At 39.6% G+C, this 27467-nt stretch overlaps 2 protein-coding genes across 6 annotated transcripts in view; one reads left to right on the top strand and one right to left on the bottom strand.

The window, feature by feature from the left end:
• ARHGAP6 (Rho GTPase activating protein 6) overlaps positions 1-27467 on the bottom strand; it is a 541668-nt gene that overhangs the window by 134029 nt on the left and 380172 nt on the right. Inside the window, exon 1 of one of the 5 annotated variants that reach the window (XM_061407891.1) lies at positions 266-10429. The exons of the other annotated variants lie outside the window; for them this stretch is intronic. The gene's annotated coding sequence lies outside the window, so the exon portion shown is untranslated. Of the gene's footprint in view, positions 1-265; positions 10430-27467 lie in introns of those variants that run through there. 5 annotated transcript variants of the gene reach the window in all.
• Positions 8893-25789, top strand: AMELX (amelogenin X-linked). The gene is made up of 6 exons (XM_061408342.1): positions 8893-8904; positions 9819-9860; positions 9924-9968; positions 10245-10733; positions 25493-25557; positions 25618-25789. Exons 1-6 carry the CDS (start codon positions 8893-8895, stop codon positions 25787-25789), a joined length of 825 nt encoding a protein of 274 aa, XP_061264326.1.

The following is a 27467-nucleotide window of genomic DNA, read 5'->3' as shown; positions in this document are numbered from 1 at the left end:
AACAGGTCAGAGCCAAATATAATGAGGATGTTGTGATAACTGATTCTAAATCCTTTACAGCATCTCCCTTTTTAGGTCCTTATCACAGGCTGTTTGCATGAAAGTCAAGAGGAGCACTGACAGCAATACCGAGGTAACCATCTGAGTTGTTTAAAAGCTCATCTCTACATTTTCATCAATTAATTGACACATTTAGCCAGCACCTACTTTGTAAAAGAGATTTTTCTAGCTACCAAAGAGCTCCCAAGGAAGTATGACACAATACCTGACTTTTAAAGGTTCCAAAAGGAAGTCAGTGTGTTTATTGGAATCAATGAGTGATGGTGTCCCAGGGTTCTGAAGAGGGTACAATTCCATTCCAGCAAGGCACCCAAACAAAACAACCAGCCTGGAGAATGATATTTTCTTTTAAGTAAATGTCTACAGAAGAAACACTTAAAATCTGACTTTAGTTCCAGCCGCATAAGAAAACCCACTCCTGAAATTATTCTAGAATACTAGAGAGTTGTAGATCTGTTTTAAAAGAAGATTCAAGAAATGGGCTCCTGTAGATGATAGGAAAGTCTTCTGGAACTCATAACACCTCACTTATCCAAATGTCACTTGCATATCTCGACCACTGCTGAAAACCAGGAAGTTGAGCAAAGGGGGAAAGTGCAAAAATAAAACAAAATATCCTCCCAGCATTAAAAACCAGGGCCACAATACTGAAAGTTTTGAGCTTTTCTCATAAGTAAGCCTCCCAGGCCACCTCAGCTTAGAGCATCTCTTTACTTACAGTCCACACATATTCCTAACATGCTTGGCCATGTGATTTTCCAGCACACTGTAAATCAGAAGATTACAAGGGGAGAAGTTGCTAGCATAAGGAATGTGAGAACAGCAAAGTGTGATGGGTTGTAAGTCAAGAAAAAGAATAACTACGAAAAAATGGGCAAAAGAACTTATTAAAAAACTATAATGCACCACATGAAAACTTTCTGTATGTATGAAGTTTGTTGCTGTTGAGTATCCAACTTTTTGTCTGAGGCCAGGCATCGCAGGAAGTGAAGATATTTAAGATATGCTTCCGCTCAGAGCTCAAGGGTGCTTCGGCTCTTGACTTCCATGGCTTCTCTTTACTAAGAGTAGTTGATTGGGACAAAGTAAGGAGTGTGACGGTGGTGGGTTAGATTCTAGTTGCCTGGGATTAACCTATGCTTGGCTCATCTCTTTTCATACTCCAGGAGTTGGTGATGGACAGGGAAGCCTGGTGTGCTGCAGTGCACAGAGTCGAAAAGAGTCAGACACGACTGAGCGACTGAACTGAACTGAACTGCCTCATCTCTGATCACTGGCAGGCAGGGACCATTTGGTTCTTGATTTGTGCCAAAATCCCAGCCTGAGGTCCTTCCACATGAATTGCATGTCCTGCAGCCCCTGCTTGATTCCACAAAAATCAGGAGGGAGTTAAAGCAGCTGTTTCTGGGACAGAAGGTGTCTGAATGTAATGTTTTTTGTAACCCTTTCTCGGATCTTCCTTGTTCCCATTAAGCAAGAATGGGAATCTATAAGGGCATTTATTCACTAGTCATTTTGGAGAAAAAGTTTTGGAAACAGGAATAAAATCATTCATGTATCAATATTTGTCCCCTAAGTAATACAAATGGTCCTAGGTTCATAAGTATTCCACACATATATTTGAAATGAATGTGTAAGGGAATAAAGACACATTCTGGGGTCATTCTATCACAGATATTCCATAGATATTTCCATAGAGGAAAATATTTTATTTTGTGATGCATTTTTGAAATAGTGATTTAAAAAAAAATATTTGATGTCAGAGAATAAGAAAAACAATAACACAAATACTTTGGAAATGTTATAGCCTCTACCTAACAAAATAAACCTAGTAAGTTCAGTCTAGTAAGTTCTGTTTTATAAAGTTAACTTATTCATAAGTGAAACAACTGCTTATAGGAAAAAATTTTCAATTGAAAAACATTGAGTAACTGTTAAATTGCCTGTGGGACCTAAATTAGTGGAAGAGATTTCAAGCATAGAGATCCATATTTTAGTACCTCGTGACTTGGGATATTCAGTGGGGGGAAATAAATAGAAAGAACCACATTGTTTCTATTGCATTTGCCATTACACTGAACAAGTGCCCATGGTGGATTGGCAATGACTCACTATCTGATGGACCAGAGAAATTAATGCCATAATAAAGAATCATTTTGCTGATCCTTGTGGCCAAATGTATGACTCTTTCTCATTGTTGAAAGGTGAGGCAAAATAATGAGACACATTCTATAAACCTACAAAACCACTACTAGTTCACAAATGACTTGTCCTTAATCTTTTCAGGCACTTCAATGTATGTAGTTAAATAAAATGAGGAGAAAGATTACAAAAGCATATAATATGATCTACATTTTCCTTCCTCTCCCTCTTACTGTCCCTCCTACTCTCCCTTATCTCCTTGCCACAGACCTCCCACCTCCTCTCCCTCCAAGTAAGCTGATATCAATTCTCCATCCATTTTGCAACTTCCTTCAAAAGGAATCCTTCTTACCTTTGACATATAATGAATACACTCATGAATAAATGCAGACTATGGACACAATTGACTTTTAGAAGCATATTCTATGTTCGTTTTCAATCACATACTTGCCTTTTAAAACTTTCCACTTTCTCTTTTGTAATTTCTCTCTATCTCTATGGTTGAAAGGTCTACCTTACCTTTCTTCACAATGGTTACTCAATTTCTACTAATTCATCCCCAAGGATTATCTTAGAATCTTATTTGTTAGCATTTTTAAACATTAACTGTGTGCCAAGTGCTGGGGTTGAGGAAGGTGATAACTTTCCATTCCCCCCAGAGATGTCTCTCATTTAGTTTTTACATGAATCCTCTTGTAGGCTCTAGAGTTGTCCTCATTTCACTGATGAGAAACTGAGGCTCAGATAGGCTACATATATTCTCAAGTCCCTCAACCCCTTGGTGAAGCTGGGTTCAGGACCCACAGGTAAGTCTAACCTCCAGTTCTTAATACTGTATTGCTTTTCATGGATATTATCTCCTTGAATTTAATTCAGCCAATGTGGAGTATCAATATAAAGATATATGTACATGAACAAACTTTAGAAATATTACTTAAGTAGTCAAAAAGATCCAGCTATACTGCTAGCAGTATCTGGGCATATAATGAGAATTTCCTTTATTGATCGAATAATGATAGACTCCTCATCAGCTACCTCTTATCAATAGTCACAAATTTTGTTTTCTTTATATATTCATCTTTTTTAATATTCTTTCCATTATGGTTTATCACAGAATATTGAATACAGTTCCCTGTGCTATACAGCTGTTGCTGTTTAGTTGCTAAGCCATGTCCAACTCTTGGCGACACCTCGCTCAGCTCCTCTATCCATGGGGTTCTCCTGGCAAGAATACTAGAGTGAGTTGCCATTTCCTTCTCCAACAAATTTTGCTTTTTTACTGGTCATATTTTAGAACAAAATAAAAATCCATATGCTTTACTAAGGTAGAAGAATAAAAAAATTTAATAGCTAGACTGGAGGTCCTCTCAGAACAGGGCTTTGGTTGTTCTTCAGGCAAAGGAGAGGCTGCTGTGAACATGGGGATAAGATAACTAGAAGGACAGTTAGGAGTCTCTGAAAGAAAAAAAAAAGAGTAGAATTCGGATTTGCTTATGAGAGAACGAGGGATTGGGCCAGAAGGATGTAGGTTAAGAAGGGCCATCAGCCACTAAGAGAGGCTGAGCTGCTGTGTGGGGTGGGGGAGCCAGGGCAATGCTTCCTGTGATATACATTTGTTTGCAGGAATCAAAATGTGTTTTTAAGTGTGTGGTGTGGTATGTGGTATGTCCTTGGCCTGTCCTTCAAATCATGAGTAAAGTTTGGTTACTGGGAGAATCTTGAGTTCATGGTGGCTTGGATGGCAGATGGGTTACAGAATGAAGCCAAGGAGAAGGGCCTTTATCCTCTTTCCATGGACACCAGAATGGTGATAAAGGTGATTCCTTTATCACCTTTATCACCATTAAGGTTGATAAAGTTTGGAGAAGGTGATAAAGGAATTTTCACAGGGAACAGAGAAAATATCTTTAATGGAAGTAGCAAAAAGAGCAGTGGTGATCCTGAAATTATAATTCCTCAGAGAATTATTGGCAAGAGCGTTGGGATTTTACCAGAATGGAGATTTCAATCAATTTATCCTGATCTGAGGGCTGGGGAACCCTAGAGGGCACATTGATTAGACTATAGAAACTCAGCCATCTAACATTTTTTTGGTAAAGAACAATGTTATATTCGTTAGAACCAGGGAACAGACAATGACATGGCTGTTTCTTAATAGTAAATCTGAATATATCAGCATGTGCAGTCAACTCATTTGCTGACCTAAAAACAGACTGATGAAATTTTTTGCCTGTTAAACCTATTATTGCCTATAATGAAAGACTATATGCACTAATCACAACATACAGTCTTATATTTGATCACAGCTTCTAAAAGTCATGATGCAGGGATTTTTAGTTACACTCAACACATTTTTCCTTCAGAAACCTGATTGGTTGCTCTAGATGCTGTGAATGGTATAAAATGAGCTCTTAGTTGGAAGAAATCTAAAGAATCAAGCATCCCTGAGTTTCAGACAGAAACTTACTGAGAACGTGTGTTCAAAGGTATGTGGATTTTATTCATAATTTGGTATCCTTTCTATTGTACTTACTTCTTTTTCTGCATTTCATGTTCAAAAGATACAAATGTGTTCTGCATTTCTAATAACTTATATTGTCAATATTCAGTTGCTTCTTCAGCTGGACCATGATTAAATTAAACTGATTACTTAAATGAATTATTACTTTCTCATGCAGCAAAATGTTTGTTTATATTTCTTTAAATTTTAGGTCCAGAATCCCAAAGCACTTTTCAGGGCCAAATTTCACAGCAAAATATTTAATTACTTATCAATTAAGGCAAAAGTAATTTTTCACAGGCTGTGATACATTACTTTGAAAAACATTTCATTTAATTCCATCAAACAGAACCATCAACAAAATGGTTTTCCTCATGAATGCAAACTTCAGAAAAAAACAGATTTAGGAGGTAAAAATGTCAGTGTACTTCTCATAGCCTGCATTATTACACCCGATACTCATTTCCGATGCAAATTTAAGGCTTTTCTTCTGACAGTTCTCAAAGTTAGCCAGTAATTTGCACCACAAGGCAATGTATTTTAGGATGGCTTGTTTTGCTTCATGTTCCAAGGGTCTTATTTGTGGAATAATTACAGTGCAGTGTCAAACAAAAGGAAAATGTCATCATCTAAATATGGAATCTTTTCAATAAAAGCCATTCGACGTTCAGAGAATAATAACAGAATATTAGCACCGTCCTCTCCCCTCTCTTCAACCACATCTTTTGCTCCACATCTGGAGCTCAAGGATGTTACCTGAGGGTCTTAAGTCCTGTCAGTCAGAACACCTGAAATTAAATTCCATTCCTTCCTTATTCTATTTTCTCAGATGACTGATTTTTAACAGTAGCAGTGCTCAGGTGGATGGTACCAAAACCAACGTTTCTGTGCCTCCTGGTTCTAAAAGTATCAAATAGTATGCACCCTGATGATCTCAGTTTTTAGAGTTAATTCTGTTTTTAATCATTTTAATTATAACCTACATTTAGCTTCTATGACTCTACAGGCTATATAGGTATAGGAAAATGGCCTGCAAATTCATGTCATTTATGTCCCTAAAGCTTGTTCAGCTCTCAACCTAAATGAAAAACATCTTTATTACCACTGTAATTCCAGAAACAATAAAATGGGTTGAGAACTGGAATCATATAGGAATGAAGTAATCTCACAAGAAATGGTCCATCCTTTTTATTAGCAACAGACTAATATAGATTTTTATGTGGGTTTCATGAAGCATTAATTATGTCCTTCTTTGAGAAGAGATAAGAAAAGTGGGTGTTGACTTGTATTTCAGGGCTATCAAGAAATGGGGACCTGGATTTTGTTTGCCTGCCTCCTGGGAGCAGCCTTCTCTATGCCTGTGAGTAAAACCCCTCCTTCAAAAGTAAATGTCCAGTTTCACAAGCTTGGAAACAAAAGTCTGCCCCACAGTGGGTAAGCGTTAGGGTTTAAAACAGTACATGATCAGATTTCCTCAAATGTCTCTGTGTTTAAGAAACACTTTGAAAACTTGTTATAAAAAATGGATTCCCAGATGCTTCTGTCAAAGATTCTGATTGAGTACAGTTGGGGTGGGGCCCAGGACTCTGTATTTTAACAAGCACCCCAGGAGATTCTATTGGAACAATTAGCCTGTAAATATCATCACCCATCTCTAGATGGAGGAAACTTTTGGAAGGGACCCTTAAAAGGCCTCCAGAGAAAGTATTCAACCAGCCTTAGGCAAACATTACAAAAATGTCAGTTTTCTCAAAAATTCAGCTTTTCATAAGTGTCCAAATATTTTCCTGCTCCCCCATGTCCACTGCTGTTGACCTTCAGAGGGTAAGATTTTGTGTTAGGAATTCCTTTCTTGAACCATCTCCCTGTTCTAAGAGACCTCATCCTTTTGGGCGTACCTGTTAAGCGAAGGACGTCCGTGTGGTTGTCTGGAATCCAATCTATGCTCAATACATATGGATACATGTTATATTGAGATGTACCAAGGGCTGGGAGGTCTGACCAATTGTCTCTAAATACAGGTACATAAGAGGTTAGATCACATGCAGGCAAAGCAGGATCCATCTGTTTTTCAGTGGCCTAAAGAGCAGTTGATACAACCAGAAGCCAGCAAAGCTTGAATATCTGCCTCCTCTCTTCCTCTCTCACCCATAAGACCAAGATTCTGTGCTCTGCCTTCCTGAAATCCTGCATTGTGGCAATTCCTAGGTCCCTGAGGGCCCCAGCATTGCAAATTCAGTCCTTTTTCCCCTCTTCGATTTAACACCCCTATTCTCTGAGGGCTTCAATCAAGAATATAGAGGAAAGGCAGTTAACTAAAAGGAAAACAATTCACACTCAGATGAGAGTAATAAACCCTCTTATGAAATTTGAGCATTTTAAAAGAACAGAGCCTTAATCAGCTCACAGCCTGAGGGGGATGGTCTGAAATGTCCTCCTCTCCCCCTTCCCCCCACCCCTCAGGGCCAACCAGAATTCCACAATGCAGGCATCAATCACTTGGCCTCCACTTTTGACAAGACAGACAGTCCTGGTTTCGATAATTATTCAGGTTGTTTTTTATTTTGAGCTTCAAAATTCTTCTACCATAGAAACATTGACAGAATCATAAAAAGATGACAGAATAATGAAAAGAATCAGCCAAAACTTCAGAAATCAACTCTTCCATTTCCCATGTGATTTGTACTGTCTCCACTGCGCCACACCCATCTTGTTTTCACATGCTTCCATTCACATAGTTGTTTCTTTGGTTGCTGCTCATGCCTTATTTACTTAGCATGCCCATTGTGAGTAGTATCTTTTACTTAACCACATAGCCACCTCCTGATCTATAAGGGAATGTTCGTCAGACAATGCTCTTCTTGCTGGCATTTTGTAATTGTGTAAGAAAAACATATCCTTCTTCCCAACTTGGAGTGAGTTTTGAGACAAGGAATATTGCCTGCCATATCAGTAAACAAAGGATGTCACAGTCCTCAGTGATTGCAGCCCCCTTCAGGGTGAGCTGGTGAGCCCTAGGGGACCTCAGGGAGGAAGGAATACCTGCCATCTAGAAGCCATCAGATTGCAGTCACTCCCAAAGGTGAGCCCTGAGGAAACTTTCAGGGAAGGAGAATATAGGATGCTGGCCCCAGACAGCTAAGCTGCAGATCAAAGGAATGATTTCAGTGAGCTCAGACTCCTCCATCTTCCTGTATACAGAAAAAGCACTAAATTCCTTGAGATATCTGGTTTTCTTTCATTAACAATATTTTTGACATTCAGTCCACCTGCCCTTTGTTACAAAATTCTTATATATCCTGGCTCCCCACCATCGCCTCCTCGGAGCAGTTCTCTCTGGGTAACCTGAGATGTTGCCTCCTGGTCTTGAAGTCCTAAAAATTCCCGCTGAATAAACTATAACTCTCAACTTTTAGGTTGTGAATATTTTTTCAGTAGACAGCTTCATCAAGAAATAAAATGATGGGTGGGCTAGAGTAAGACTGATTGACAACATGGACGGAGAGGTGTCTGAAGATCAGGGGAGGATAAATGTGTGCTGGTTTCTGTTCCTAGGACATCTAGTTGTTCTGGACCTCTTTAAAATAAGAGGGCTCCTCTCCTACACAGGGCACATGTTCAAACTAAAAGTAGACCTCAAATATATTCTGCACTATATAGATTTTTTAAAAGTAGCTGCAGTCTCTCTTAATGTGAAAATTGCATATTGACTTAATCTCTTTCCCTCTCTCTCTCTCTCCCCTTCTTTCTCTCCCCCTCCCTTTTCTCTTCCTCTTTATCATTCTTTTTCTTCTCCTTTCCCCCTTCCTATAAAAGCTACCACCTCATCCTGGGCACCCTGGTTATATCAACTTCAGCTATGAGGTAATTTTTCTCTTTACTAATTTTGACCATTGTTTGAGTTAACAATGCCCTGGGCTCTGTAAAGAATAGTGTGTTGATTCTTCATTCAAGATGTTTCTCAGTCCCACTTTTTCAGTTCTCACTACCAGCTTCCTGGTTTAAGCCCTGGTGGGTCATCCCAAGCCTTCATTGCCCCAGAACCCTCCCACCTGGCCTCTCTGACTCAGTTCCTCCTCCTTATATGGCTATAAAGTTTATCTCCCATGAACTACCACTCAGGGGGACTGCACGGTAGGGCAGAAATGAACTCTGGCTGAACAGCTTTGTTCTATCCCAGCCTGTAAAACATGGGGAATCAGGTAAGATGCTATTTAAGATCCTTTCCAGCTGGAAAACTCCCAATTCTAAGATAGTCACACTCTGTGTATCTCCCTCATTTGTCCTTACTGAGATATTAGTGACCAAGTGGTCTGTGAGAGCAATGGAAAGCATGAGATTTCTGGAAATTGGGTTTGAGGCTCTCCTCACCCCCATACTTACCATGAGACATTAGGTCAATTGTTTTCTCTCTCTAGAACTTTGGTTTCCTCATCTGGAGAAGGGAAATAATGATAATCCCCTGCCTTCAAAATATTGTTTGGGGAGCAAAATAGTTAAGCAATATCAAAGGTGCTTTGTTAAGTATGACTTGAGCAAAGTTAATAATTGTTTATTGTATTGATATCAAATACGATCTGAAGGAGTCGCTGGACCTGGGGTGAACCAAATACATACTGCTTAGAAAGAAGGAAAAGTCTTACTTCTTTCATAGGTTCAAATGACAATCCATGAGTTTGTTTACCCATACAAACTGAGAAAAAGTGTCAATAAAAATTTGAGGCAAGATTTTCTGTTATATCTTAAAAGGATGACATATGTGACCTGAAAACCTGTGTTTCTAGTATAAGGGACAGTGTTTCTGCCTCCTTTATTTTTTTTCATTGTTACATCACATCAAAAAAGGATATAATTAAAATTATATCACATTAATTTTCTGTTTTTTCTCTTGTAAAGAAGAACAGGAGCTGAGGAATTAAACAGACTTACAACTTTTATAATCTCAGTCAACCTCATGAGCCTCTAACTCTCCATGACCTTGTCTGTAAAAGTGAAAGTGATGATACTTGCCTCAGAGTATCTAAGAAAACATGAAAAATGTGTGTGATGGCTGTAAGGTGGAACCTCACACATAGGAAACACCTAACAAATGTTTACCTTATTCTTTCTTCCTTAGAACTCCTATTTTCAGGGTATCAGTATTGACGAGACTGCATTAGTGAGTCTATATTTCATGCAACTAAATTAAAACAAATGTATTCTAATCTCTCTTTCTCTTAAGGTGCTCACCCCTCTGAAGTGGTACCAGAGCATGATAAGACACCCGGTATGTAGATGTTTTTGGTTCTTTATTCCCTTAAAATATTAAGCATGCATTTCAATTCCCTTTTTAAGTGAGGCAACATATCTATGCCACATATAGACACTAATGGGAACTTTAGTTGGTAAACGGTCAAATCTGTATACACAGTTAGAAATTCTTACACAGGAAAAAAAATTGAGTAAATATTAATATTGCCATAATGACAAAGAAAACATTGCTGCTTCTCCAGTTGGAAGTCAATGGAGCTGATGGTAAACCTGACTCTTTGTTTCTCACCAGTACCCTTCCTATGGTTACGAACCCATGGGTGGATGGCTGCACCACCAAATCATTCCCGTGGTGTCCCAGCAGACTCCCCAGAATCACGCCCTGCAGCCTCATCACCACATCCCCATGGTGCCAGCTCAGCAGCCCGTGGTCCCCCAGCAACCAATGATGCCAGTTCCTGGCCAACACTCCATGACTCCAACCCAACACCACCAGCCAAACCTCCCTCTGCCCGCCCAGCAGCCCTTCCAGCCCCAGTCCATCCAGCCGCAGCCTCACCAGCCCCTGCAGCCTCACCAGCCCCTGCAGCCCATGCAGCCCATGCAGCCCTTGCAGCCCCTGCAGCCCCTGCAGCCCCAGCCACCTGTGCACCCCATCCAGCCCTTGCCGCCACAGCCACCTCTGCCTCCGATATTCCCCATGCAGCCTCTGCCCCCCATGCTTCCTGACCTGCCTCTGGAAGCTTGGCCAGCAACAGACAAGACCAAGCGGGAGGAAGTGGTGAGTATACCTTGAAGTCACTACAACACTTATGAAAATGGTCGAGCGAAAATGGCCCCCCCAGAGATTGAAAATCTCTCACAGTCCAAGGCCTACAGTTTCAGTAGCTACAGCTACAGCTCAGTGATTCAGTTAGTCCAAGTGTGTGCTGTAAGTTTATATTATAAATGAGTTCATCTATATGGCTTAGAATTAACACAATAGCTTTTATGGTGGACAGGGAGGCCTGGCGTGCTGTGATTCATGGGGTCGTAAAGAGTCGGACATGACTGAGCTACTGATCTGATCTGATCTGAAACTCTATAATTACTTTGAATTCCTACCAGAATATCTATTATTGAAACCTGTTAATTTTACAGACAGTACTATAAGGGAACATTAGTTCTCTTTATCTTTCAAAGGTTTGACCAGCAATAATAGGCTAGAATTGAACCGGAGATTTCTCTTAAAAGGGTAATTTTTGCCAGTGAGGGGATGCAGATATTTGAACAGGTAGGTGGGAGGTCTCTTTAAAAACCTAAAGGAAAATTACTTGTTTAAAGTGGTTTTTAATCTAACTTGGAGGAAGCTAAACTACACAGATTGCTAGATTCCTTTTCAGTGCTGGGATTCTGTAGATTAAGCTTTTAGCAATAAGTCTTCACAGTAAAGGACAAAATATCCTTTCATTACAGAAAGCTCTTTCCCACTCTTCCAAGTGAGTGGGAAATAGTCAATAAGTGACCCTTATCCATATATATAAACCCTCACTCTTGTGTATAAGAGATTATGTAATTCTACTGTATGCATGTCTTCAAATGTAATTCCAAGCTATAAATGTTATTAATGATTTTCTACTGAGAAAGTGAGGGGTGGGGTAGAAATGACCTGGATGGGGAGCCGGGATACCTGAGTTCCAGTTATAACTCTGCACTCAAAAAGGAGATGCTGTTTAACAAGTCACTTCAACTATATGGGTGTTTACCCTTTAAAATGAGAGGAAGTAACTAAATCAAATAACTTTCAAGCCTTTGTCTAAGAAGAAATACCATAGTTTTCCAATAAAAATTATATGTTATATAAGGCTTCAAAATTATGGGAATATTTGTGGAGAACACAGGCATATTTGTGGAAAATATGGAGCATATTTGAAAAATGATTGTATCCCAAATAATCTGGTGCCTACAGTTGATTATTCTAGTCTAAGGTACAGGTTACCTCTTTGTATAGAAAATGTGTTTATCTCAAAAAATGCATTTATCTCTTTATTAATAATTAGTGTTATGAACTTTATAAATCTTGCTAGAGCTATTCAAGGAAAGGTGATTTTGGGTACATAGTTTGAACTCTTTAAAATTCCCATCTAAAATTAGAGTTAAATAGTGATAGCATCTTAGAGTTGTCTTAAGAAAATAAAGTGATGAGTTTAGAAATGACCATGCAGAAAGTACTCAACAAAATACAGCAATTGTTGTTTTATTATTCAATAATTGTTTTAAGTATTCTGAAGGCAGGGGCCTCCATCCTGACACCTCATATCTAATGACTATGAGACAACAAAGAAAGTTTGAAAATTATAGAGTTCAACTTCAATGGCTATAATATTGTTTTGGCAAAATTGAACCCATATTTGTTACTATAAATGGTACTCACTAAGAATATTTGTAAATTGTTTTACTTGCTTCTTTTGCAATTTTTTTCCAGGATTAAAAGATCAGAAAATGAGAAGAGACCTGAAGTAAATACTTCAGTTGCTTTCAGAAAGACACAAGAACACAAAGATTTTTTCCTACCACCACCTTACTTAGTAAATTCTGTAACTAAAAATAAGCAAACAATAAAAAGTTTAAAAAATCATTCCTGATTTTGTGCTGAATTAAAATTTCATGTAACTGCAAAGAAGATATAAATGGATCTTCTTGAATAAGATAGGAACTGCTCATTTACACCTACAAATTGACCATTCTGCAGGCAAATAAGGACTATATTTCTCTTTAGAGACAATTTAAATTATACCATCTCAAAACTTTTAAAAAATAGAAGTTTACATAGTAGTTGTAATAGTTGGTAATGTGAAAAATTATGAAGAAGTATATAGTCACTGAGCCAGAACAAAACATTGTTGTTCAGTTGCTCAGTCATGTCCAACTCTTTGTGACCCCATGGATGGTAGCCCACCAGACTCCTCTATTCATGAGATTTCCCAGGGAAGAATACTAGAGGGGGATGCCATTTCCTCCTCCAGGGAATCTTCCCAACCCACGGATCTAATCTGCATCTCCTGCATTGACAAGAGAATTCATTAGCACTGAAACACCTGGGAAGCCAGAACCAAATGAGGGAAGTTTATATGAAGAATTCTTTACATTAAAAAGATAAGCTTTTCTGAAATGTTTATATTACAAAACAAATGAAAACTTGGACCACTGGCTTTATATTTCACACCACATTAATAACCAGAATCTGGTCTTTTGATCTCATTCTACTGAAAGCAATTTTTTGATGAAATTATGTGATACATAAAATAATGTACTGAATTTTAAATCTTCGAGGTATTTTCCTAAGAAAACTTATATTAAATGGAGCTTCAAATAGGGAATCACAGTGGTTTTATATACAACTCATTTCTTTCACTTCATAATCTTTAAGATGATAAATTCTACTGTATAGTCTTCAAAATGTTAACAGATGCATAAAATGGACTCAGTACAGCTTTACTTTCCCACTTATATTTATATTTGAATTCTTTTTTCCTCCTACACCCAAACAGAATTGTAAACAGGTTTTTTAGCGTTTATATTACACAGTACCCACAGTAACTTTATTCCAATACCTTTATGATTAAGGCCCCTTAATCATTTTCTGGAATGAATAAACATTACTGGGAGAGTGTCAATGTTTAAGCAAATAACCTGATTTTAAAGAATTTAGAATAAATTAAAAAGTCAGAAAGAAAGCTTTTAATCAACTGACATAGGCCAATTCTAATCAATTTAGTATGTATTTATTAATCACCCTCTAGGGTAAGGCAGTATTCCATGACCTGATAAAAATGGTAAGTCCCCATCCTAAGGAATCTAGAATCTACCAAAGGGCTAAAATAAGCTCACAAATAATGATAAAGTGAAAGTGAAGTCACTCAGTCGTGCCCGACTCTTTGCGACCCCATGGATAGTAGCCTGCACCAGGCTCCTCCGTCCATGGGATTTTCAAGGCAAGAGTACTGGAGTGGGTTGCCATTTCCTTCTCCAGGGAATCTTCCCAACCCAGGGATTGAACCCAGGTCTCTCACATTGTAGACAGACGCTTTACCATCTGAGCCACCAGGGAAGTCAAATAATGATAAGAGAAAGCCTAATAGTGTTAAGACCGTGGCAGAAGTGTAGTCAAAATGCCTTGGCAAATATGAAAGAAAGTGCTAGTCGCTCAGTCATGTCCAACTCTTTGTGACCCCATGGGCTGTAGCCTGCCAGACTCCTCTGTCCATGGGATTCTCCAGGCAAGAACACTGGAGTGTGTTGCCATTTCTCTCTACAGGGGATGTCTTCCTGACCCAGGCAGACATCATTAGCCATGTGTCCAATAGTTTTCCTCACCACTCGGTCCTTGTTGGCAATGCTGGAATTAATCCCAGCATCAGGCTTTCCATAAATTCAGGAGGGAGGAGCCCCCTCCCCTGTCCCACAGAACAAATGCTCACTCCTCCAATTATGGCATCAATTACTATAAAATACCATATCCACACCAAATGTGGCATCTGTTTCCCTCATTAGTGATTGGTTTAGGGAATGGTTGTGTTGGAAGCTGAACAATGAATTAGGCTGAAAGGGAAATCTAATAGGAGAGGCAGAGCTTTTGGGAAAAAGAATTACTGTCTAATTAAAACTGTGTACCTAAGTTGTTACTGAGCCTGTAAAGCAATTATCCTTCAATTAAAAATATATACATTAAAAAAAAAACTGTATACACATGCTAGGGAAAAGTGCTGTTCTGTCTTTGGATCTATTTGTTTGAGGATGTGATGCCTGGAGTTGTGTCTGCCATCTTGTAACAAGGAGGGACAAGTAGAAAGGCAGAAACTCTCTAGGTCTTCGGTGCCCCTGAAATAACCAACCTTAGAACCATCTATCTCTAGATGAATGATGCACCCTATTTCCATGCTAGTGTCTTTCAATTGTGGGTCATAATTGATTAGTGGGTCATGACATCGACATCAAGAGCCCTATCATTTATGTCATGCCAACAAACTTTCTCTTCCAACAATGTAACGCTTATATGGTCAGGACTAAGGAGAATTGTTTTGTCAATGACTTTCCTAAAAAAATCCAGTAGAAAGATAGAAATATATATCCTGGTATAGTCCCCAAAATATATGCCCCCACCACACTTTGTCTTCCACAGCTCATGAAAATATTGCCATTATGTTTATTCGTACTGAGAAACATTTTCAGGATGTAAGGAATGATGTTATTTGAAAACTATGTGTGATATTGGAAAGAACACAAAATTTCAAATCAGACTGGAGTTGCTTTCAGGTTTTCTGATATAAAAGGATTCTCTATTTGGGAAAATCACTGACAAAATTATTTTTGTTTTATAATAATTCAAATTATATACATATATTCAAACCACATATTTGAATTACAGGAAAAAGTTCAGGCTCTGGACTCTGAGGACTGCTCACTATGGAATGAGGTGTACTGTGTAAGTGATAAGAAACTGAAACTTCTGTATTAAATGCCCAAACATATGTTTTAATAAACCATTTTTACCATAGTCTTCTATAATGGACATGCATGTTAACCAGAACATAGGATCTGTTTGATGGTCCAGAATCAGACTTATGAACATCCATCACTGAAGCGAGTTGTCTTGGAAACTCAGAAGCAATAAAGCTTTTATGCCTGTTTTAATTGCCTGATATTACTTAGTCTAATCATTCCTTTCTGCTGAAGGCAATTCCTTCTTTTTGTTAGTGTCTATTTACATCTTCTAATATGTAGGTTACTTTGTATACATTTTCTTCCTAACAAAATAAAGTACATTGACCTTTGGATTGTTATTCTGGAAGTTCCAGTCACTTTGAAATTATTTAATTTCCTGATTGCCTATCTGTGGCAGATGACTGCAATCGACAAACTACATGTAGATATGTGTGGCTACCTAGTGTAACACAAAGTATCACCACGTAATAGTTACACCACATACTTTGTAAGTATCACCATGCAATACTTACAAAGCTGATGTAAATTAAATAAAAAGGAGCATTTCTAATTCATTTAAACTCAAGCTTAGTTGCCCAATGTCGTATGTTTTTGAATAAAATATGGAAGAAAAATCACTAGATAATAATGACCAAGACTCAAAGTATAGGCTGAAATAAATAGCAACACTGATTATAAATGGACTGCAAGGAGATCCAACCAGTCCATTCTGAAGGAGATCAGCCCTGGGATTTCTTTGGAAGGAATGATGCTAAAGCTGAAACTCCAGTACTTTGGCCACCTCATGCGAAGAGTTGACTCACTGGAAAAGACTCTGATGCTGGGAGGGATTGAGGGCAGGAGGAGAAGGGGACGACAGAGGATGAGATGGTTGGATGGCATCACCGACTTGATGGACGTGAGTCTCAGTGAACTCCGGGAGTTGGTGACGGACAGGGAGGCCTGGCATGCTGCGATTCATGGGGTCACAAAGAGTCGGACACAACTGAGCGACTGATCTGATCTGATCTGATTGTAAATACACTAATAAACACAAATATATATAAAAACTTCTTAAATCAACAAAAAAAGAAACACAAGAGTATATTATTGACAAAAGGGTGCTATGTCTTTGAAATTAAGCTAAAAATACAGATGAAGTTGAGTAGATAACCTCAAGGAAATTCTCATCTCACCATAACCACTCCCATGTCACTAATACATTTAAAACCTGTTCTGCTCTCATTCACTTCTTATTGGTGAGGGCTTCAATATGCATAACTTTTCCAGGGTGCAAATATATGTCTAGGAATTACCCAAAGAGAGTCATCAAAATGTATGGTAAGATATGTTCAAAGATGATGATTATGTTTTCTACTGAGAACCTGCATCTCTTCGAAATTTGTCTAAATGTATTTGAAGGAATTATGTGGTAAAAAGTATCTCTAGAAGAAAATTTATTAGTGGAAAAAATGTGATAAAGTAAAATTTAAGACCAAGACTGTATATCAAATGTGAATATTACATGTAACCATAACATGTAAACAGGGCTTCCCTGGTGGCTCAGACCATAAAGAATCCGCCTGCAATGTAGAGACTCAGGTTTGTTCCCTGGGTGGGGAAGGTCCCCTGGAGAAGAGAATGGCAACCCACTTCAGTATTCATGCCTGGAGAATCCCATGGACTGTAGCCTCAGACCTTGGTGTCACAGAGTTGGACACGACTGAGTGACTAACATTTCACTTTTCATAACGTGTAGATAATTTGAACACACATATATAAATGTGTGTAGGAAAAAAACTAGAAAGAAGATACATCTGTTTGTATGAAGACCCAATTTTTCTACCAAAAAATATAATAAATTACTTCTGTAATCAAGAACAAATTTAATTTTTAAAGTTCGTTTTCCCTTTTTTTCTGCTTCAATTCAAACACACCTCCTTCCTTCAGTTCCCTTTGATGTTAGTTTTGGATCTTGGTGAGTCCCCTTCAGGTAAATTCCCAGCAGAAATCAGTTCATATGTACTTGATTTTTCAGAGAAATATTTGGACCAAAGACGGGTGAAAGGAAAGGGGCAACTGGCTTTAGCAGGAACAAAAACGAATAATACAATCAAACAACAAAGAAGATATGAGCATTATAAAGTTAAGGAAAAAGAATTTAGAAACAACAAAAATAAAGTAAAATAGAAATGATCACCAAAGCAGCTCCTACTGAAATTCTATCAAAGATTGTTGCTGCTGCTAAGTCAATTCAGTCTGACTCTGTGCGACCCCATAGACGGTAGCCCACCAGGCTCCCCCGTCCCTGGGATTCTCCAGGCAAGAACACTGGAGTGGGTTGCCATTTCCTTCTCCAATGCATGAAAATGAGAAGTGAAAGTGAAGTCGCTCAGTCATGTCCGACTCTTAGCGACCCCATGGACTGCAGCCCACCAAGCTCCTCCATCCATGGGATTTTCCAGGCAAGAGTACTGGAGTGGGGTGCCATTGCCTTCTCCGTATCAAAGATTAGCTGGATTCAAAGAGCAGGCAGGTCAAAGAGAAAACTCAATGTCTTAAGTCCTAAACCCTTAAAGAGAGGAGGCTTGTGATGATTTCAAATTAAATGGGTTGGTTCTCTTTTGATTCAAATAATACCTAAACTACTGCTGACTTAAAATTAGTCAATTATCTAATTTTACTTTGGGGCTTCAACTGGCTATAATGTATATTTTTCTCTCCTATGCTTAATTACATCGGGTCTGAATCATCTGAAGAGTTCAACCTCAGTCAGTACCCATTCTAATTAACCAGAAAATGCTCACAGTTCACTTATTAGAAAGGGCAAAGGAAGATGCAATTTAACATGCTAATTTCTAGGCTCTATTTTCATAACCCCCTATTTTTTTTATGGGAAGTTTGGTTTTATTAAATTGAAAACAATTTGAAAGAAAACCCAAGATTGGCATCTTAAATTCATGAGTAATGCTTATTACTCCTTGCCAGATATATGGCTCTTGGCTAATGAGCTATTTGGAAGGCAAGAGTCCTTTAACAATGCTGTGCAGCAGCAAAATTAGAATACAAGTGTAAGACACATTATTTTAATATATGCATTGTTAGCATGCAAAGAGGATGGGAAATGAAGGATTACCTGGAAGTAACCATCACTCAGTTAGAAAGAGTAATAGTTGTCACATTTTACAAATCAAAATTTAGGGTGATAATATAATGGAATATTTAAAATCAAAGACATATGCTGACTGGTAATTATGCTCTACACTTGGCACTGTTCAGTAAAGATCCTCATGTGGCTATTCAAATTTTTTTTAATGAAAATGAAATGAAATTTAAAATTCAGTTCCTCAGTCACACGGGACACATGTGGCTAGTGGCTACCATACTGGACTGCATAGACGCAAAACATATCTTTTACCACCCAGAGTTTTACTAGACCTGCTAAGTCACTTCAGTCGTGTCCGACTCTGTGCGACCCCATAGATGGCAGCCCACTAGGCTCCTCTGTTCCTGGGATTCTCCAGGCAAGAGTACTGGAGTGGGGTGCCATTTCCTTCTCCAATGCACGAAAGTGAGAAGTGAAAGTGAAGTTGCTCAGTCATGTCCGACTCTTAGCGACCCCATGGGCTGCAGCCTACCAGGTTCCTCCATCCATGGGATTTTCCAGGCAAGAGTACTGGAGTGGGGTGCCATTGCCTTCTCCGAGGAATTCAAAGATTTTAAACAAAAGATGAAACAAACAGACTTGCTGGTTAAAACTGAATATCTCAACTATCCATTACAAGTCATTTTCCAAGCACTCCAGGAAGTACAATCTTGTATGGGAATTTTCTAAGAACCCTAGAAACACCCTTGTCTTCCTGAGGTTGAATCACAGACTCCAAAATGGGTTCCCTTCTAGTGGTCTTTTAAAATAGACAAATCCAGAGTTCCGCTAAATTGATTTTTCTGCTTGTAAGAGACACTTTTAGTTCCAAAGAAATGGTCATTTATTTTCAGTCCTCTACCAGCCACATCCACACTGGAGGTAGAAGGCGGGGGCTGCCCTTGACCTAGGGTTTCACTGGAATTAGGCCAAAGTGTAAGCTGATGGAAAGATAAAGAAAAAAATAACAAACTTTCGTCCATCCCTGAGAGTGGCTGATTGCCTGTAAGCGTTGGAAAATATTTACATTCTTTTCTATTTTGTGGTTCAAACCAAGAGCGCAACATAGGATAAATGGGTACCTGCATGCTTGAGAATACACACGCCGACAGACACACTTACATGTCCACGAAGTTTACCTCCAGTAAAAGGACATATGCTATTAGAACAAACTGAAATTTTAAATGAAAGTTTTCTCCATTCCAAGCATTTAGAGACTATACGGCTATTGTACTAATTATCACTATCAAGGCATATTATACTTCTTTCAATACAAAAATACAAGGGGAAAAGGTCACGTTGCTCATTTTATTTACAAACAAAGTCAAGTTGACCACTTCCTCTCACAACTCAACACAGAAACACTGACTTTTCTCCCATTTATGAAGTTTGCCCCTTAGAAATAAACACTTGCGGAAAAGACTGAGTTTAAGGCCAAGGCTTTAAAAAGAATACAAAATAGCAAGGAACTGTATTGATTTTTCTTAAAAGGGATTTGATTGCGGCTTAACATGGGGATCACAAGAGAAAAATGATTTCAGCCAATTTCCTACATTTCCAGAACATAGTGGCCTCTAGCTGTGTTCCACATTGCTTTAATAAAACAGCCATCAGCCTGTATTTGTTGTGAAATTCTTGTTAATTGGAATTTTTAGTTGTTGTTTTGTGATTTGCCTTATAATTTCCTTTGCTCTCATTTGGTCTAGAGCCTTATCACTAGGGAGTCACTGGCTGAAATTTACTTCTTCCAAAACACTTCCCTGCTGGGAAGAATTCATCCTGTATTCATATGAAACACCTGATTCTTCTAGAAATAAAAAACACTTGAGAAATAAGATGGGCTTCCCTGGTAGCTCGGACAGTAAAGAATCTTCCTATAATGCCAGAGACGTGAGTTCAATCCTTGGGTCAGGAAGATCCCCTGGAGAAGGGAATGGCTATCCATCTAGTCTTCATCTGAAACACCTGACTCTTCTAGAAATAGATAATGCTTGAGGAATAAGATGGGGCTGGGAGTGGTGAGGACAGAACAGGTTGGGGTGAGAGGAAAGAAATGGTCATCTAGGTCCCAAAATATCTCCCTCAATAAATCATGCCTGAATCACCCTTCAAAAAAAAAATCAAGATTAGTGAAGGCCCCTTACAAATAACGGGCCCTAGGGTCAACAAAAAATAGTTCAAGGTGCAGCATTTATTTTCTTTTTCTTAATCAAAAAATTTTACAACAATGTTAACTATCTCCCTCAGAACAGCCAGATCTTGTTTTCTTCTTCAAAGAATTTTCCATGCTTTGAATTTGTCTGTGGAATGTGGGGGTTCTGGGGTCACAATCGTGACCTTGGCCTATCTGCTGTGGAAACTTGGATGAGTTTCTTGCCTCTCTATGCCTCAATTTCTTCATCTATAAGTGGTACTAACGTCCATCTCTGAGTCCTTTTATGTCAACACATTCTTCCACTCGTATTCAGAAAGGGGGAGCCTTCTCCTGGATCTACAGACGTACAAAGGGGACACTACACAGATGGAAGCAGGGACTGATACAGAATTTGAAACTATGAAAGCTTTCTCTGCCAAAGGCTCCAAAGTTGAACACAACTGCCTCATGTCAATGTGCCATCTCTGACAGAGCCAGCTGAACACCTCTCTCACGATGGCTATGCTCCATGGTCCCTGCCTTCTATCTGACACCCCGAGAGGCTGTTCTTCGCCACCTCTAAGGTCACTCTAAAGGCAGCAGGAGAGTAAATCCACCAGGAGGGCAGTATGGGCTCACTGGCGGCCAGAGCATTAGAACTTCTCCCTCGGAATGTCTTCTTTTTACCTTCTTTGTAAGGCCTGGCCCCCGTATATGGCGACTTCCAACTCTGAACCTTTCCTTGTCACTCTGGCATTGGTCTCAGCTCAGCTAATTCCCCTCAAGGCATTTCTTTACCAAACTGTGTTTCTTTAGAGCGGGGGTACTCAACCAGGCAGCAGTGCTTTCCAGGGCATGTGTGGCAATGTCTGGAGTCACAATGTGGGGATGCAGATGGGCCTGAAGTGGTACTATCAGTGTCTAGTAGGGAGAGACCAGGGGTGCTGCTGACCATCCTCAACGCACAAGACAGACCACCCACGACAAAGAATGATCCAGCCTTGAATGTCAGCACTGCTCGTGCTGAGTAACCCTACTCTGGAAAAGAACACCAACACTGAGTCATGCTGTGTGTTCAAAACCTAACATACAGAAAGATTGAGACTCTGGACAAATGTCTGAGTCGGTATGCATTTTAAAAACATCACTGAGAAAGAAAACCCAAAGCTCACATCTCAAAGTTAGCAAACTTGCTATAGGACCTCATACAAAAGGATTTTCACTTTCTGTATCAACTGCATCAGAAAACTCTAAACAGCTTGGGGAGTGACCAGGCTGTTAAAGAAAACGTGCAAGATGAAGAGATGGTCACTCTAGGATTAAATCAGCTGAGTTCTCTAAATCAAGGCAATTCTGCAGAAATTAGAACAGTTACTTGCTTCTTCTGAAGTTACATAAAAGTGGTTGTGTTAGCTGAGTAAGAAAGGAGGAGAAAAATAATCAGATCGTTAGCCATTAGAATAAGCACTGAATTAGAGCTCATTTAGTTTGTTTGGGAAACATCTGGTTTTTAAATTTGCTTGAATTTGGCAGAATAACGAGATAAGTAGTGTGTGCAAAGAGTGGGCAGGAATTTAAGATGCCTTAATTCTCATGATTTTCAGAACCATCACTCTCCCAATATTTGATGAGTAAAGTTTTGGGCACAAAATTATTACCAAAAACCTCTGACAACCATGGGAATATAAAGCAGTGTGATGTAAGTAAAGGAGACCTACTTTGATTGAGTGCAGACCTTAGGAAACCTACAATATTTGAGGGACTCAAGACACAGAACATCTTATCTGTCCAAATATCAAACTCAAGACACTCTTTCAAATGTGATTAAGCCCCTCCCTCCTGGCCTCCATACACCACAAATCAGGAGAATGGCCATAAACGAGCTTCAGCTCAATGCCTCCTCATCTGGAGACCTTTTCTTGTTGGTCCATACAGGCTGGAGTGCTCAGGCCTCGAGGTTTCCCAGGATATGTTGGGTGTGCCCCTATTTCAAGAAACTACTTGTTTCTACTTTTGTCTCTCTACTAACTGGTAAACTCCTTGAGGGAGATTTAGAAAAATATCTAGAAGCTGGTCGGTATGCTTAATATCTACTCAAGGAACTGTCATTTGCATTAAAAAGTTACCGCACAGTCCTATAAAAGTAAAGCTAATAATAATAACATCAAACATTTACTGGGCTCTTGTTATAGTCTAGGCACTGTTCTAAGCACGTGACATGTATTGGCTCCTTCAATTTTCACAAGCTTGTAGAAGAAAACTTGTCTCTGTCCTCAGTTTATAGATGAGGAGGTGTTCAAACATTCAACTTGAAAAAGAAACGAGGTATTTCTTAAAACACAAACCCTGTCCCATGTTTGATGAGTATCACTTAAAAGGTTAACTAATTTGTCATCTGCTCCTAGGATCCTAACTAAACCAATTTATATTGCTAACAGCAAATATAAATTCAACTGATCAGAGTCATAAAGCTTGTCTCCTCTTGCCACTTAATTTTTCCTGCCCATTTGACCTCCCAAGGATGTGATAAAGAGCTCATTGTAAAGAAAGCTACAGAACTCTCAATCAGATAACTCCTCTGCAGTTGTGGTGAACCACCACACATGGGGAGGAAAGCTCTGCAAATATAGGCAAGTATCCCCACTCCAGGGCATCACTGCCATGGCAACCAGGAGAGAGTCGTCCATCCCAGCTGTGAGTGTGAACCTGAGCATAAACGGCCCTCACCCTTTCCTTGGCTCCAAAAGGTGGGTTGAAAACAAACACAAGTCCAGACCTTATAGGAACAGCTAGGTGCTGTCTTTCATTGATTCGTTCAGAGAAAGCTACAGTGGGAACTAAGGACATCTAGAAAATTCAGGCCTTGACCCTACATTATCTTGCTTCCCAGGAGGCGCACTGAACTCATACCCAACACATGGAGAGGCCATTTCAAGTGGCATTTTAAAGTTCACTGAGAATGGTCAGAACAGGGAGGTTGCTGACATATTCTTCCCAGGACATTAACTCAGAACTAATTGGCTGGCATACTTTCTCTACCCGGCACTTGATGTACAGATTAAAATACACGAAAAGGTTAAGTATCTCAATAGCCTCCTGCATTGAAGCCTCCACAAGTCCTAGCTATCAAGGTGGCACTCCCAACTGGCTCCCCCACAGCGTGCTGACTAGAGAAGGAAACGTTTGTGAATTTGCACAGTGACATGCAGAAACAAACTCAGGCTCAGAAGGAAGATTCACAAAATCCAATGTTCTCCCTGTCATCAGGAACTTGGGCTCAACCTGGTTTCCACAAATACTTTGTTCTTAATCTGGAAATAGCCACAAATGACCAACTGCAAATTATTTTTTTTTTAATAGAAAAAACAGTGATGGATTTTTAACTATATTTACTGAACATTACTTAAATGCACAATTCCTATCAGTAGGATTTTCGAAGAGAGTTGGAAAACAAAAGGGGATTTACTGCCTTTGTGGCTCATTTTCCCACAGGTAGAAAAAACTGTGTCGGACGAACAGTGTTAGGTAGCTTGGAACCTGCAGTCACTGCAGCTTGAGTTGATTTCGGTTATAGCTGCTAATACTGTAAATAACCAGAATTGCAGTATTTAAGTCTTTGCCCTTCTTTCAAAATGGATCATTCAACAGATTGTAAACGACGGTGACTTAAGACAAATAAATTTTCTCCAAAAGTAATTTGGTTTTTAACAAATTAAATAATTTTCATATATTTACAATACTTTTAACAATATATAGATAGTGACAATGTGCGCACGATAGGGAAGAACTCCACATATGAATTGAAGTAGATGGTCATGTAGTTTAAGGTAAGAGATGGCTGATCTGTAGGAAGGCCTGTGGCTTCACCTTCTTGGTGTTAAAAACATTCATCAAAGAAGCTAATGTTTAATATGATACCCTCTGTTCCTTTAGGAAGGATTCAAAGAAACCTTTACTTGTAGCTATATAAAACCAGCAAGTATCTAAGCTCTGTGAACACCTTCAGAATATTCTAAATTTTAGGTCTTTCTATGAAATCATAAAAAGCTGGACCCACACAAAACAAGGTTTGTACCAGAGGTTGCAAGCAGCAAAACCAAGGCTTTCTGCTTTTCTCCATCAGTTATCTGTCTTTGCTGCATGCAAGAGTCAGACCACATTTTGAGGTTTCACATCAGTATCCATTCTGCTTGTAAATGTCATAGAATCTTCATCCTCCATTGTACTGAGGGGAAGGGCAAGATTTGCCCTTTTCCTGAATTTTCATCATTATATGGCATCCAATGATCCAGACCCAAAGAGAAGCTCAAAAGCAAAGGTACTTAGTCTCGGTTCTACCACGGACTAGCCAGGTGACACTGCCATCGTCAAATCCACTACTACATTCAGTTTCTTTGTTTCAGAAAAATATTGCAATCAAAGGCCACTAAGATGCATGCAACACTAACAATATAAGCCAATGTGCATTGCTAAAGTCAAATTGCATCCATTTTTAAATACTGAAAAAACAGCCAAAAGGAAAGGTGCCGAAGAAATGGCAGATCCTTACTGAGATTTGCTTTACGTGTTCAATAAAAATATGAGTGTCTTGGCAATGATATGTAGCATTCCAGTCAGCCTGGCTTGAAGGCTCTGAACCTTCTCCTAAAGCAATAGGCAGAGACATCTGAAGTGTCATTTGAACCATCTGAACTTTGAAGCTGAAAGAGACTCAGGTGCTGGCACCAGCTGAGTCAATCCCTCCAAAGTGACTGCTGCTCTCATCCTTTCCTGCTTGTGTCTACCTTCCCCGTTGCAGCTCCAGGACTATTACCTCATGAAGCCATCCACGATCTTGTTGGCTTGGGTCCTGCTGCACTTCAGGCAGGAGGCACAAACACACAGAGCCTGAAATGTACACACTGTATCTTCTTACCTCTGCAGGGTCCTTACACCTCAGCAGCAGCAGCAGCTCCAGGCAGAACTGACCTCCCATCCTCCCCAAGCAGAGCCCCTGGTCAGTGTGGGAACAGAGGAGGAGGCTGGAGACGGGGATACTGCTTGGGGAGCTGAAGGAGCCGGGCAGGCAGGCTCCCCAGCTGGAATGCGTAGCTAGAGGCCCTGGGAGGGAGAAGGCCTGGGGTCACTGTGATCCTCTGAGTCAGACACCCTGGGGAACTCTCAGCTCTGAAAGGCCTCCTTTGGCACACGAGGCGGAAAGGCACAGAGAACTTACTAGGGGGAAAGTTCTGAAAGTTATAATTCCAAGGTAAATGGTTACATGGGTGTATACCAGTTTAAAGTAAATGGTAGAGGTGCAATATGAATGCTGGAGGGGGCACATCATTTACATGATATGCTAATTCTTATATCTGATAAGGGACTTGGACCCAAAATATATAAAGAAATCTTAAAGCTCAATCATAAATAAACAAATAACCCAACTTTTAAATGGGCAAAACTCTTAATAGACATTTCTCTGAAGGAAATATACAAATGACCAATAAGGATATGAAAAGAAAGATGCTTGACAGCATTAGCCATCAGGGCAATACGAATCAAAATCACGATGAGATACTCCATTACACCCACTCAGATGGATACAAAGAACTGTTGGCAAGGAGGTGGAGAAATTGGAGCTCTCATACGATGCTGGTCTGAACGTAAATTCTCTGGAAAACAGTTTTCAGTTTCTCAAAATGTTAAATGTGAAGTTCTCAAATGACCCAACAATTCCACTCCTCACTATATGCCCAAGAGAAATGAAAATATTTATCCACACAAAAACTTGTACACAAAATGATTCACAGCAGAATTACTTACAATAGCCAAAAAATTGAAACAACCCAAACGTCCATCAGCCAATGAATAAGTAAACAAAATGCGACATACCTATACAATGGAATTACTCAGCCATAAAAAGGAAAGAAGAACTGATACATGCTACAGTGTGGATGAACCTTGAAAACATTACAGTGAATGAAAGAAGCTAGACACAAAAGATGACATATTGTATGATTCCAGTTCTATGTTGCTGCCGCCGCTGCTGCTGCTAAGTCTCTTCAGTCGTGTCTGACTCTGTGCGACCCCATAGACAGCAGCCCACATGCCCAGAATAGGCAAATCTGTAGAGTGGCAAAAGATTAGTGGTTGCCAGGGGCTGAGGCAGACGGGAAGACTGGGGGGAGCAATGACTAAGAGGCACAGGGTTTCTTTTGGGGCTGATGAAAGTTTTGAAATTGATGGCAGTAGTTGTTGCAAAACTCTGACTACACTGTTAAATTATACCCATTAAATGAGTGAATTGTAAGGTATGTGAATTAAACCTCAATAAAGCTGTTTCATTAAAAAATGGAGTGTTAGCTCTTGCTTATTCCCATGCCACAACACTTCCCCAATTACACTGGGCTCCTCTGAGATCACCATGACTCTGGCAAGTTCACCTATGTGGCTTGCCAGGGGCCATGGTGAGACAGGGCTTCTGTCAAGCATAAGCTGTAACTCCTGGCCCCTGGCAAGTCAGGACCCTTCTCCTCAGCTTCCTTTCTAGGACACTTCTGCTAAGACTTCTGCTGCAGCTTCATGGTTTGGCCCCTTTCCGCCCTGACTCCTTCGTTCCCTGGTGGTGACTCCCTTCCCAGCACACCCACGGTTCCCATTGGTGAAAGTCCTTCCAAACTCACACTTGTTCCGGTATCGCATGGAGCCATGCTCTCCAAATACATGAGGTGTGACTTAAGCACAGTGGCCCCTGACAGCACAGTCACTTTTTCATAGCTGAAATTCAGTAGTTA

Source organism: Bos javanicus, chromosome X, assembly GCF_032452875.1.
Source record: "Bos javanicus breed banteng chromosome X, ARS-OSU_banteng_1.0, whole genome shotgun sequence".
In the NCBI taxonomy this organism is placed as follows: Eukaryota; Metazoa; Chordata; class Mammalia; order Artiodactyla; family Bovidae; genus Bos; species Bos javanicus.
This window is presented reverse-complemented; position numbering and strand designations above follow the sequence as displayed.